Source organism: Petaurus breviceps, unplaced genomic scaffold (assembly GCF_028583685.1).
Source record: "Petaurus breviceps papuanus isolate PSGF00001 unplaced genomic scaffold, PetGlider_PUasm1.0 129, whole genome shotgun sequence".
Taxonomy (NCBI): domain Eukaryota; kingdom Metazoa; phylum Chordata; class Mammalia; order Diprotodontia; family Petauridae; genus Petaurus; species Petaurus breviceps.
The window spans coordinates 843,878-856,548 of NW_027185665.1; the positions used below are offsets into that span (position 1 = coordinate 843,878).

Genomic DNA, 12,671 nt, shown 5'->3' on the forward strand with positions numbered 1-12,671 from the left:
GCTTGCAGCCTCACTGTCCGTCTTGACTCCTCTCCTATCGAGACTGCACTTGAAGAACTTTGGTGAGAGGGAAGTCATGGTTTCCTGAGGTAGCCACTTTAGGATGGCTCTTATTGTGAAGAAATATTTTGCCATATTAAACATCTGCCTCTCTGTTCCACTTATGCCCTCTAAAGTCAGAAGAATAATTTTATTCCTCCTTCCCTTTGACTACCTTCCAAATATCTAAGAAAGCAATTGTGTTCCCCCTCCCCTCTTGTGTATTTTCTTCTCTAGGCTAATTGTCACCACTGCCTTCAAGACCCTTTGCTATCCTGCTTAAGCTCTTCTGAATCCTTCCCACTTACCCATATCCTTAAAAGGTGGCACCCAGAACTGAGTACAGTACTCTAGGTGTGACCTGACCATGACAGAGTATAGGAGAATTATTGCCTTCTTAGGTTTCAACATTATGTCTCTACTAACACAGCTGAAGACCTACTTAGCTATTTTGGCTATCACTCTCAACTCACATTGGGCTTATAGTGTGATAAAAAAACCTCTTACCTTTTTTCAGATGAACTGATATTTAGCTATACCTGCTCCATCTTGTAGTTCTGAAGTTGATTTTTTGAGCTGTATAACTTTAAATTTATTCCTATTGTATTTTATGCTATTAGGTCCAACCCATTTTTCTAGCTTATCAAGATATTTTTCAGTCCTGAATCAGTTATCCACTGTGCACAATATGCCTCCAAGTTTTGGGTGCAAATTTTATGTTATATCTGAATTTGTCCTACTCACTGTAAAATATGCTAAAAAGGGCAGGACCAATAGCAAATCCCTAGAGGATTGCATTAGTAACTTTCTTCCCATTGACCATTAGTGACTGTATCTTGCTCTTATCACTCCATCTTTTTCACATGAATAAAATGTGAAACTTCCAAGTATTCACAAATTTCTTTTTTTTTTTAAGCAATCGGGGTTAAGTAACTTGCTCAAGGTTACACGGCCAGTTATTTCTGGGTGTGGTGCTGAGTATCTGAGCCCGGATTTGATCCAGGTCATCCCGACACTGGAGCTGGTGCTCTTACTCGCTGAGCCACCTGGCCGCCCCTCACAAATTTCTATAATTGTATTTCATATTTATTTTCTTTTAAATACATGGAACTAGACGTGTTTTGTGATTTTGCTTTAATTTCCATGAATTTCCTGGTAGGTGGTGGGCAGGAGAATGGCAGGCCTGTTCAGCAACCTGTGGACCTCAAGGAGAGAAAAAACGAACAGTGCTGTGTATTCAGACAGTGGGCTCTGATGAGCAGGCCCTTCCTGCTAAGGATTGCCATCATCTGCTCAAGCCAAAGGCTCTCGTTTCCTGCAACAGAGATGTCCTGTGTCCATCCGACTGGACAGTGAGCAACTGGAGTGAGGTAAGTTGAGCCATGTGAGGCAAGTGTTAGTTCTCAGAGCTCTCAGTGACCCTTCTCTACAGCCAAGCCCCAGATCAGAGTGGGGAGAACCCAAGGCCTTGACCTTTAGACTGAGTCCAAGTTCTACAGAACACATCCTTTTATTAAGGGGATTTGTTCTGTGAAGTTTGGATTCAGTCCAAGGGCCACACCTGAGGACCTAGAGGGCCACATGTAGCCTCAAGGTCACACGTTACCCAGCCCTGCCCCAGGTGATCAGTACCCAAAAAATTGAGGCAGTAGCAATGTACCCTTCTTCCTTCCCCCTTCTTTCCCCATCTATGTTATATTACTACCAATTTTAAGCTGGGTTTGTTGCCAACTAATAAGGCAAGTACATCCCAGGGCTATTTCTGTATTCATGATGGACTCTTAAAAATTGGCCATCTTTGAAATTTAAAAAAAAATGAAACTATAATGGCATAATTACAGAGAGCAAAAGTGACATTTGGGTGTAGGAAACCTAATATCCTCTTTAATCATCTCTTTCTTATATGCAATATTTTGCTTGTGTTTTGGGGGCATGCCACTCTGACAAAGCTTTTAGTCACACTCTTGGAAGGAATCAGGGTGACCTTGCTTAGATCCAGAATGTATCTTTCTAGTTGAAAGATTAATTTTCTGGAACAAGTAATTGAGAAACAATCAGATATAAGTTTATCCTCAGCAGAGAATTTCTTCCAGTCAACTTCTAGACTGATGTCCTGAGACTTTGGTTGATTCCCAAGGTGTCTCTGAAGGAAGTACAGCTTTGTCACCATAAGGATCAGAAGCATTATTGTCTCCAGTTCTGTTGCTGGGCATGCACGCCACGCCTGACTGCCACCAAGTTAGTTAATAACTTAAAAGATGACAAAGTGATGTGACTAAAAATTTCTTTTTTTGGAGGAGGGAGGTAAGGCAGTTGGGGTTAAGTGACTTGCCCAAGGTCACATGGCTAGTAAGTGTTAAGTGTCTGAGACTGGATTTGAAATAAGGTCCTTCTGATTCCAGGGCCAGTGCTCTACTCATGGTGCCACCTAACTGCCCCTAGATTGTTTTGAGAAACAGATGGTATTATACATATTCAAATGAGGCTTATCTCTCAAGATCATTATCTTAGAAGTCAGTACATGCTTCTTTGAAGCAGTGATGCTCCCCCTGCTTAGTGCTACAATAAATCACACTTATCAAGGTAACAGGAAATGTCTACCAGGCATATATAATAAGAATTTATTTCTATGGTGAACTAGAGTTTGAAAAGTACTTCAGTACCCCAGTGAACTCCATAGTACAATAATCACCCCCATTTTACAGCTGAAGAAACTGATGATCTAAAGAGGCTCAGGGGCCAAAAATTAAATTTTGGAAAAAAAAATAAAAGATATAAGTTATTTTGCTTGGCCCTAGCAAGCATAATGAGGAACTGTAGGCTGAAGTTACAGAATGGCAAATTTAGACTTGCTATTAGGGGGAATAACTTACTAACAGTTAGACATATTAAAAAGTGAAATGAGGGGAGGCTAGGTGGCGCAGTGAATAAAGCTCCGGCCCCAGAGTTGGGAGGACCTGAGTTTGGTTCCGGCCTCAGACATTTAACACAAAAAAACTAGCAGTGTAACCTTGGGCAAGTTACTTAACCCCAGTTTCCCTCCAAAAGGCAAAAAAAAAAAAAGTGAAATGAGCAACCCTGCCATTGGAGGTCCTCATGCATACACTGGATGGTTACTTTGTCAGTATGTTATAAAGGGAATTTTTGTTGGGTTATACACTGAGCGAGACAGCTTCTGAGGTCCCCTCCAACTTTTCTGTCATTCTGTGGCTTGCCCGAGATCATCCCCTCAGGAGCTGTCAGACTCTTCCAGCAAGCTAAATAGGAGTATTGCCTGTAACTCCATTTATAATCTGTCTCAGGTTGTAGTCTCCACATTCTCAAAATCCATTTCTTAAACTCTGTAAACCCAGGATACTGGTTCATTTAATCTCTGTGAATGATCTAGAAGTTGTCAGGGAAATAAACCCTCCAGCTAATGCAAAAATGCATATCCCAATGTGTCATTTTTGGGCCAGATTATCCTTTCTGTAGTTGCTGGGAGGGTCTGAACATGAAGAATGGCCAGGTTGGCCTCCGATTATCCCTGCTGACACAGAGGGCTGTACATAACCATGTTGTCAGACTAAGGTCAAATGGGGTATTGCAACTAGTCTATTAAATCTGTTTATCCAAAATATGCCAAGGCAGTTAATCATGCCTGTAATGCTGAGTTCCTTAATTGCTAGAGTCATTAGTGGTTTTTTAAAAATAGCAGATTCTATTGTGTAATTCTTTACATTATATTTGTGTACAAGATGTACAGAATGACTCACTTTAGCTGGTTAAAGAAAAAAGCATGGTACGTGGCCTGGCACATGCTAATATCTATGTGCTTCCTACTATAGATTTGCTGCTATAGCTTATTGTTAGAGGGACACCTGTGCCTGTGGTTTGGCTTTCATCTGTCACAGTTGAACATAAATAACAACAAATCCATTTATTAAATAATGTCACTACTCTTTTTTTTAAATCTATAACATAGAAATGTCTGTGGAATGTCATACCCATGGATGGACCTGGCCTTCCCATTTCCCTCCTGCCATTCTCCTAATCCCTCATTGTAGATTGGTAAATAATAGGTACCTTGTCAGAGGAAGAACTTGAATGATTCAGACCTTCCTGACTCCTAAGCTACACACTCAGCCTTTCACTGTTCTATGTTGGTAGGGAAAGTTTCCATGCTCAAAGTTGCCCAGATCAAAGAAAGCGTGAGTCTAGACCTGCCTCATTTCCTTACCCATCAGGTATCACTGCTGCCATCTGCTATTATATGTGTATAATAGGTATATCTCTCATGCCTGTTACTGGATATATAATACAAAGGTACTGTACTATAAGGATGCTTAGTGGATATATATATATATATACATACATACATATATATGTATATATACACATATATATATAGTAACTGAATATTCAGTTACTTCCCAAGAACCAACAGAGTGACTGCTATTACTGCCACCATTATTTATTGTCTGTCTTAGACAAACTTGTGGCACTCTGTTCAGTCTGGGTCCTGGCACTACTTAATAGTCTTACCAGGATTTTCATATTTGAATGAAGATTGTTTGAAGGTAAATTATTTAATGGCCCATTCAATTCTATTTTGATTTAGTAAACATCTACTAAGCACCTATGCCAGGCATGATACTAAGCACTGGGGATGCAAATAAGAAAATGTAAGTACAGTTCCAGCCTTCAAGGAGCTTATAGTCTAACAGGGGAATACAACACAGAAGGAAGCTGGAAAGGGGAGGAGAGGGGAGGAAACACAGGTAGTACAGGACTGAAAGAATGAGAGAGACATCTTGTTCAGTTGAGTTCAAAGCAAGTAGAGTTAGATGGAAGTGGGGGGTGAGTTGGAAAGTTTAGATCCTACTATTTACAAAGAAAAACTTAAAAGCTATTGAACTTACTTTTAAAGTTTATTATTTATTTATTTTAACATTTTCTTTTTTTAAATTTTGAGTTTCAAATTTTCTCCTTCCCTCCAGACTGAGAAGGCAGGCAATAAAATATCAACTATATGTCTGAAATCATGCAAAACATATTTCCATATTAACCATATTGCAAAAAATGCAAGAAAAACGAAGCAAAAAATTATACTTCAATTTGCAGAGTTCATAAGTTATCTCTCTCTAGGTGGATAGCACTTTTTATCATGAGTCCTTTGGAATTGTCTTGGATCATTGTATTGATCAGAGTAGCTAAGTTTTCCATTGCTGATCATCATTACAATATTTCTATTACCATGGACAAGAGTCTCCTGGTTCTGCTCATTTCACTTTGTGTCAGTTCATATAAATCTTCCCAGGTTTTTCTAAAACCATCCCCCACTTTTCTATTGCACTATAATTTCTTATAGTACAACAGAATTTCATCACATTCATATACCACAACTTGTTTAGCCATTCCCCAATTGATAGACATCCCTTCAATTTCCAATTTTTTGCCATCTCAAAAAGAATTGCTATAAATATTTATGTACATATAGGTCCTTTTTCCTTTTCCTTTGAGCTCATCAGGATACAGACCTAGTAGTGGTATTTCTGGGTCATAGGGTATGGCACGGTTTTATATAGCTCTTTGGGCATAATTCCAAATTGTTCTCCAAAATAGTTGGATGAGTTCACAGCTTCACCAACAGTGCATTAGTGTCCACTTTTTTCCCCCACATTCCTTGAAGTATTTGTTATTTTCCTTTTCTGTCATGTTAGTCACTCTTATGGGGGTGAGGTGGTATCTCAGAGATGTTTTAATTTGGACTTCTCTAATCAGTAGCGATTCAGAACACTTTTTCATATAACTATAGATAGCTTTGATTTTTTTTCTTCTGAAAACTGCCTTTTCATATCCTTTGACCATTTATCAATTGGAAAATGACTGATAGTTTTATAAATTTGGCTCAGTTGCCTATATATTTGATAAATGAGACCTTTATCTGTGAAACTGTAAAAATTCTTTTTTAGTTTCCTGATTTCCTTCTAATTTTTTTTTTTTAAAGCAAGTGGGGTTAAGTAACTTGCTCAAGGTTACACGGCCAGTTATTTCTGGGTGTGGTGCTAAGTATCTGAGCCTGGAATCAATCCCCAGGTCATCCCAATACTGGGGCCAGTGCTCTTACTTGCTGAGCCATCTGGCCACTCCTTTTCCTTCTAATTTTCGCTATATTGATTTTGTTTTTACAGAAACTTTCTAATTTCTTGTGATCAAAATTATGTGTTATGCTTCTCACAATCTTTGTCTCATGTTTGTTGAATTTTAAAATCCATTAAATTGACCTTTTGATTTCACTCACTTCCTCAAATTACAACTGACTGGATCCAGGGAGGGTCCCTGTTGGGCTGGCCCTGCCCCAAGGATTTTGCCAGTTCATTTTCCCTTTTTGTGTTTTTATATAAACAATCTGACCAGCTCATTGATCATATGGTTGACAAGTTGTGGTAGTAGGAGGAAAGCAGACTCATGGTTTAACTGAATCAAAGTGGTGCAGTGGATAGAGCCATGAATCAGGAAGACCTAAGTTCAAATCTAGTATTAGACACTTTCTACCTGGGCAATGCTAGGCGAGTGACTTCACATCTGTCTGCCTTACTTTCCTTATATGTAAAATAGGGATAATAATAGCACCTGCCTCCTGTGGTTGTTGTGAGGATCAAAGTAGACTTAGCTGTCATCATCATTGATGTTACTGTTATTATTACTATTTAGAGAGTTGGGTAGCCAGAGGAAAGTTTGCGTAGAGGGGGCAGGCATCAGAGAAATAAGAATGCTATTGGATTTCCAGAGGGGCAGGACTTGTCCTTGTCTTTAGCTGGTGGAGTAGGTCCATTAGGGCTTCAAGTGAGGAGCTTCAGTCTTGATGCTATGGCAGGAGGAGGGAAGTGAACCATAATCATGTGAAATGGTCCTTGTTGACCCAGCACTCAAGGTGTACCTGGCTGTCACCTCTTCTCCCAGAGATTGGTGTATACACACCTAGATCAAGAGAACTACGTACTTTATAGGGGAAAATGATGTCTCACTCAGCCTTTTCTGATGTTTATTAAGGTTCTTACCCCAGATGTCATAGGCAGGCAGATGCCAAGAAGGTAGAAGTTTTGGGTGGCTAGGTGGCGCAGTGAATAGAACACCAGCCCTGGAGTCAGGAGGACCTGAGTTCAAATCCAGCCTCAGACACTTAACACAAAAACTAGCTATGTGACCTTGGGCAAGTCACTTAACCCCCAACTGCCCTCCAAAAAAAAGCAGAAGTTTCTAGCAAGAAATATTGCAAGGGTGTTTCCAGAGATGAGACAGGGCAGAACTATCAAGCAGAGTGGAGATAGCATGTTATGAGAATGGCTAGGTGTTCCAAACCAGAGCTTTGTCATGTTTCCACAGTGAGAATGCTTGCCTGTGTCCTCTAGTTTGTGCTTACACATACAACATATGCCCCACCCCACTCCTTCCCTCAAGCTCTTGAAGTTGCCCTTGTTCTTAGACTGGCTGTCTTGGAAGGTGCTTCAGAGCTCATGGAATAGAACCTTAGGTAATACTGCCACAATCAGGGAGGCAGATGAGCCTCCTGCCAATGTCACTGTGGAGAGTATCAGCTTGTATCCTACACTGAGACTGCTTGGAGACAACAAATAAGAAAGGAGGGAAACATGGACTTTGGCTGGTCTTTTTGTTCTGATTATAGAAGGGAAACTGCAGTATAGAGTAGGAAGATAGGATCTGGAATCAAAGGACCTGGGTTCAAATCCCACTTCTGATACTTATTACCTGTTTGACCTTGGTCAAGTGATTTAACCTCTTGTGGTCTTCAGTTTCATTTCTGTAACATTAGAAGGTTGGACTAAATAAGCCTTTTAGGTCACTTCCAACTCTAGGTCTATGGTCCTTGCTCCCTTTAATAACTATCTTATATTTAATTTTTCTTTGGATATGTTGTGTTCATCCAAAAAAATATCAAACTCCAAAGTCTAGGGACTATGTGTATTTCTTCACACTTAGCATGGGGACTTCTAGACAAAAAGTAAGTTTTTGTTTTTACTGAAATAAATAATGATATATAGAACTTAGAAATATGTACAAGGAACATTAAAAAAGAAAATGTATTATTGATGCCTGTATCACACTTATTTTGTGTTGTAAGCTCCCCTACATAGAACCCCCCCCGCCTTGTTACAAAGAGACACGGTTAAGTAAAACCAACCGTGTTCTACAATATTCTATGTTCCTAGCTTCCATTTCTCTAATAAGCGGAGGAAGATGATGATGATGATGATGATGAAGATAATAGCTTGTTAGAGCTTTAAAATTTGCAAAGCACTTTATAAATATTATTTCATTTTATCCTCCTAAGAACCCTGGGAAGTAGATGATATTATTATTATTATTCCCATTTTAGAGATGAGGAAGCTGATGTAGGAAAAACTTAACTGACTTGTCTAGGATCACACGGCTTGTAAGAATCTGAGACCAAATTCTAACTCAGGTCTTCCCGACTCCAAGTCTCACGCTCTATCCGCTCTGCGCCTAGAATAACTAAATTTCCTTTTTAAAAGCTAAGTACTGACTTCTTGACCATCTGGCTTCTCTTTGTCTTCTGAAAATAATTAATGTACATCAACACACATATCAAGTGCCCTACTACATACAAAGCATTGTCTTTGAAGCTGGGATCTCATATTGAACCCAATTCTCAACAATGCGTTACAAGTAGCAGATGATATTTTCTGCTGCTCCATAAGAGGCCATGTGAATTAAGTAGAAAGAGCACCTTGACTTGAAATTAAAAGAGCTGGGCTGGAATCTCCCCTCAACCATTTATTAACCATGGGCGGGTCACTTCTCTCTGATCCATGGTTTCCTCATTGGCAATATGGGAATAATCATATTTGAACAGGCTTGTGAAGAAAGTTCTGTGTGTGACTGTCCTGAAAAATCTAGCCATCTACTGGGGCTATAAGAAGTGCCAGAGCAGAGCCCTGTCTATCATAAAACAGGAAGGGAGACAGACCCTGTCAGAACTCCCTATCATTGACAGCAAGTAATTGCTTTCAAATTAACTGGGATTTGTGCAAAGGTCAGGTAGGGAGAAGCTGGCCAGTGTCTCTGAGTCCACCCAACAATACCCATCCTTGACAGAATTCCTGCTTTAGTTTCTCACCCTAGATCTCCACCTCTAGGATGGCTATGGCTGGTGCAGAGCCCTCAGTCATGGAGCTAGAATCACCAAAGAAATAGGCCAGCATCTATCCCCTGGCAATAAGCAGGTCCCCAGGGCAGGACTTCCAATCGCTCACCTTTGCAAATATGTTGCATGGAAGGGTAGCTGAATTGCCTTGTGTTCACAGGATCACCTCCACCTCCAGGTAGATGGGGGTCCCCTTCTTCAAGAAGGGTGGGGGGAAGGTAGTCTGTCAAGTTGTATAAAAGGAGACAGGACTAGGAGAGTGGGGTGATTGATTCCTCTGGCTATTCAGATGCTAAATTTTGAGATTCCTGTTCAGATATGGGTTGGATTCAATGACCAATGATATCCTTTCCAACTCTGAGAATCGATGATTTGGTCCATTCTGATTTCCACACATGGTAAAAGCATCCCCTGGAGGACCTAACATAATATTTTGTTCTCAGTTTCCCACATACTAGGCAGCTAGGTGAAACAGTGGACAGAGTGATGAACCTAGAGTCAGGAAGACTCATCTTCCTGACTTCAGATCCAGTCTCAGACACTTAGTAGCAGTGTGATCCTGGATAAGTCACTTAACCCTGCTTGCTTCAGTTTCCTCATCTGTAAAATGAACTGGAGAAGGAAATGGCAAACCACTCCAATATCTTTGTCAGAAAAGCCCCAAATGGGGTCAACAAAGAGTCAGACATGACTGAAAATGACTAAAACAACAACATCCCCACAAACTCCTATCTTCTAGACCCTTTCTACTTATCTTTCCCTGGCCACCACTTCTTTTGGCCTCTTGGAAGCCTATTTTTTTAAATAATTTTTTTTATTTTAAATAAATCTCCCTTCATCATCAGTGACTTCCCCTTACATTCCTTCCACCTCTTTACTGTATTAAGTGAGACGTCTCTCAATCCACTTCCAATAAATGCTAGCTAAAATTTCTAACTCTAACATAAACAATTCTTTGATAGAGAGGGGTTCCTATTATGAACTTCTTTATTGCTCAGGAGCCTCTTGGGAAACATATAAGAACGTCAACATGATAGGTGCTCGGTAGCCTAGACACCCTCCTATGAGACTAAGCACTGGGACCTCAAGTTCCTACCTCAAAGAGAAAAGTTTGAACTCTGTCCTTTCTCAGAAAAGGAACAGCAGAGGTCTTTCTATGGCCTGGGCAACATTTAATGTTAGCATAAGTCTCATCTTAAAATTTATTCTCTAAAAGTGGGTCTGAGGCAGAATGGAAATGTTTCCATAATTATAGAAAAAAATAGTTTAATTTAATTTTAAACACATGAGCACTAAATAGGGGTTTTTTAATCCAAGGGAGGAATTAGAAACACAAAAAAGGAGAGAGGGATAATCAGTTCTCACAAAGCGACATAATGTGACCAAAATTAGTGAAGGGCCAGAAGACTGAATTCAGGAAACCATTTCAGGATAGTTATGCTCATATACTGAGAGAGACTGGTGGATCCAGGTGACCTGAAAGAATTAATTCCTTTCTTTTCTGGTGAATAGGTAAGAATAGCTGCCACCCTTAAGTCGTTCAGTATGATTCTAACCCAGGCCAATGAATGTTCTCTTTGAGAGCTTGGTCTTGCTTTGTAAACCTCAGAAGACTTTTTTTAACCCTTGGGGTATCAATAGATGAAATGCAAGGGGCCATTTTCCTAGGACCCCAAAACCAAGGAAATTCTCCTGTACTCCGCAGTTGCTGGAGGTGTGTGTCATCACAGCAACATTCTCATTGTTACCTTCAGATTGATTAATTTTACATTTAGAAAATTAACTCTCTCTGCCCCCTCAGTCCTATCAGGCATTAGTGTGTCTCTTGAACATATACCCTAACCTCCTTCTCCTCTAGGACCTGCTATCCATAATTCATAATTATTATCAGAAGCAGAGACCTTTTTCGACCTACTACCCCCACAATTATACTTTCATGTTTTCTCCTCTCTCCACTGATTTTTCTAACCATATTCATCACTTTTACTGTGTCTTGTTGGAACCCTGTTCTGATATAAATAAACTCCCCCTCCATCCTTGGGTCCTTCTTTTTGCAATTTTTCTGCTACTTTGTATTAACTAGTAAACTACAAAATTATGTTTACTAATCAACTTACTAATGCATGGCATCCTTCTATCCATTTCTTATTGACTTTCTGCTGTATTCACCCAATACTTATCCCCAACTGTCTCCTCTGTCCTCAAATTCTCAACACTACTCCCACCCCCTCTTTTACAAGCTGATGAAAATATCAAAACTCTCCATACCTCAGAAGCTGTCTGTCTCTATCCATTCTCTGCTCCTTTCCACAGGTTTCAAAGAATGGAGTAACATTTCTCTTGGCTGAGGCTAACACTTCCCATTTTCCCTTTGATATCTATCATCTTTCTCTTTTTGCATTGTTTGTTTCTACTGTCTCCTACCTTTATGCCTATAAGCATGTTGAGGTCTCTCCTACCCTAGAATTTTTTTCCTTGCTCCTGTTATATCTAGCTAATATGCATACTGTCATATCTCTCCTCACCTTCCATGCCAAACTTCTAAGAAGATTAAATTTGTTCCTTCTCTTTCCTCACCAAAATTTCACCCACTCCTTGGATTCTCTTATTCTAGCTACTCAACTGTAACAACTATCTCCAGAGTCACTGTTCACACCCCCAAAGTCAATGCACATCCCCAAAGTCAATGACCTTTAATCTGTCCTCCATCTCATGGTCTAGAGCAGTTGTCATTGCTGACCACCTCTCTTTCTTCTGTCTACTCTTTCCTCCATTTGTTTCTGTGACTTAATTCTTTTTAATTGTGGTTCCTATTTTATACTATAGTTACTTGTATATATGCCGACTTCCCCTTCTAAATCATAAATCTATCCTTGATATATAATGTGAGCTCTTATGACTATATTTACCATGACTGGTCTGACCTCCACTGTTTTCTCTCACCTCTGAAAAAGATGCCACATCTCCTAATTTCCCCATGCACAGCTCTATCTGTTGTACTTTTCCACCTCATTTGTTTCAGGAATTAGGTCATCAGGCACCTTGTGTGGGCCAGTCACTTAATGAATGCTCTGAGCCTTAATTTCACTGCCTCTAAAATGAAGATCAATAACATCTACCTTAGAGTGCTGGTATAAGAATCAAATGAGGTAATCTGTGTCAATCACATAAGAAACCTTAGAGCGTTATATAAATGCTATCTTCTGTCATTATTTTTGTTATTTCCGATAATAACAGTCATAGCGTATCCTAAATGTGTGTGTTTTGTTTTGTTTTGCTTTAGAAACTTTAGTCTGAGGGAGAAAAAGTGTAGTGGACCCAGAATGACAGAGGAAGAGGAGGTTGTGGGTAGGTCCTACAAAGTCAACAGTGGATTTTTCCAAAAAACACTAAGTAACATTCTATGGGCTGGAAACTTTATGCATTTAATAATTATTCTTTTTTTTGTTTTTTTGCCTTTTGG

The 12,671-nt window shown here is 39.7% G+C and overlaps 1 protein-coding gene across 1 annotated transcript in view; it reads left to right on the plus strand.

The window, feature by feature from the left end:
* Positions 1–12,671, plus strand: part of LOC138173525 (A disintegrin and metalloproteinase with thrombospondin motifs 12-like) — a 594,307-nt gene that overhangs the window by 500,176 nt on the left and 81,460 nt on the right. The window contains exon 16 of the mRNA XM_069103549.1: positions 1,199–1,409. Coding sequence (XP_068959650.1) covers positions 1,199–1,409 — 211 coding nt within the window. The remainder of the gene's footprint in view (positions 1–1,198; positions 1,410–12,671) is intronic.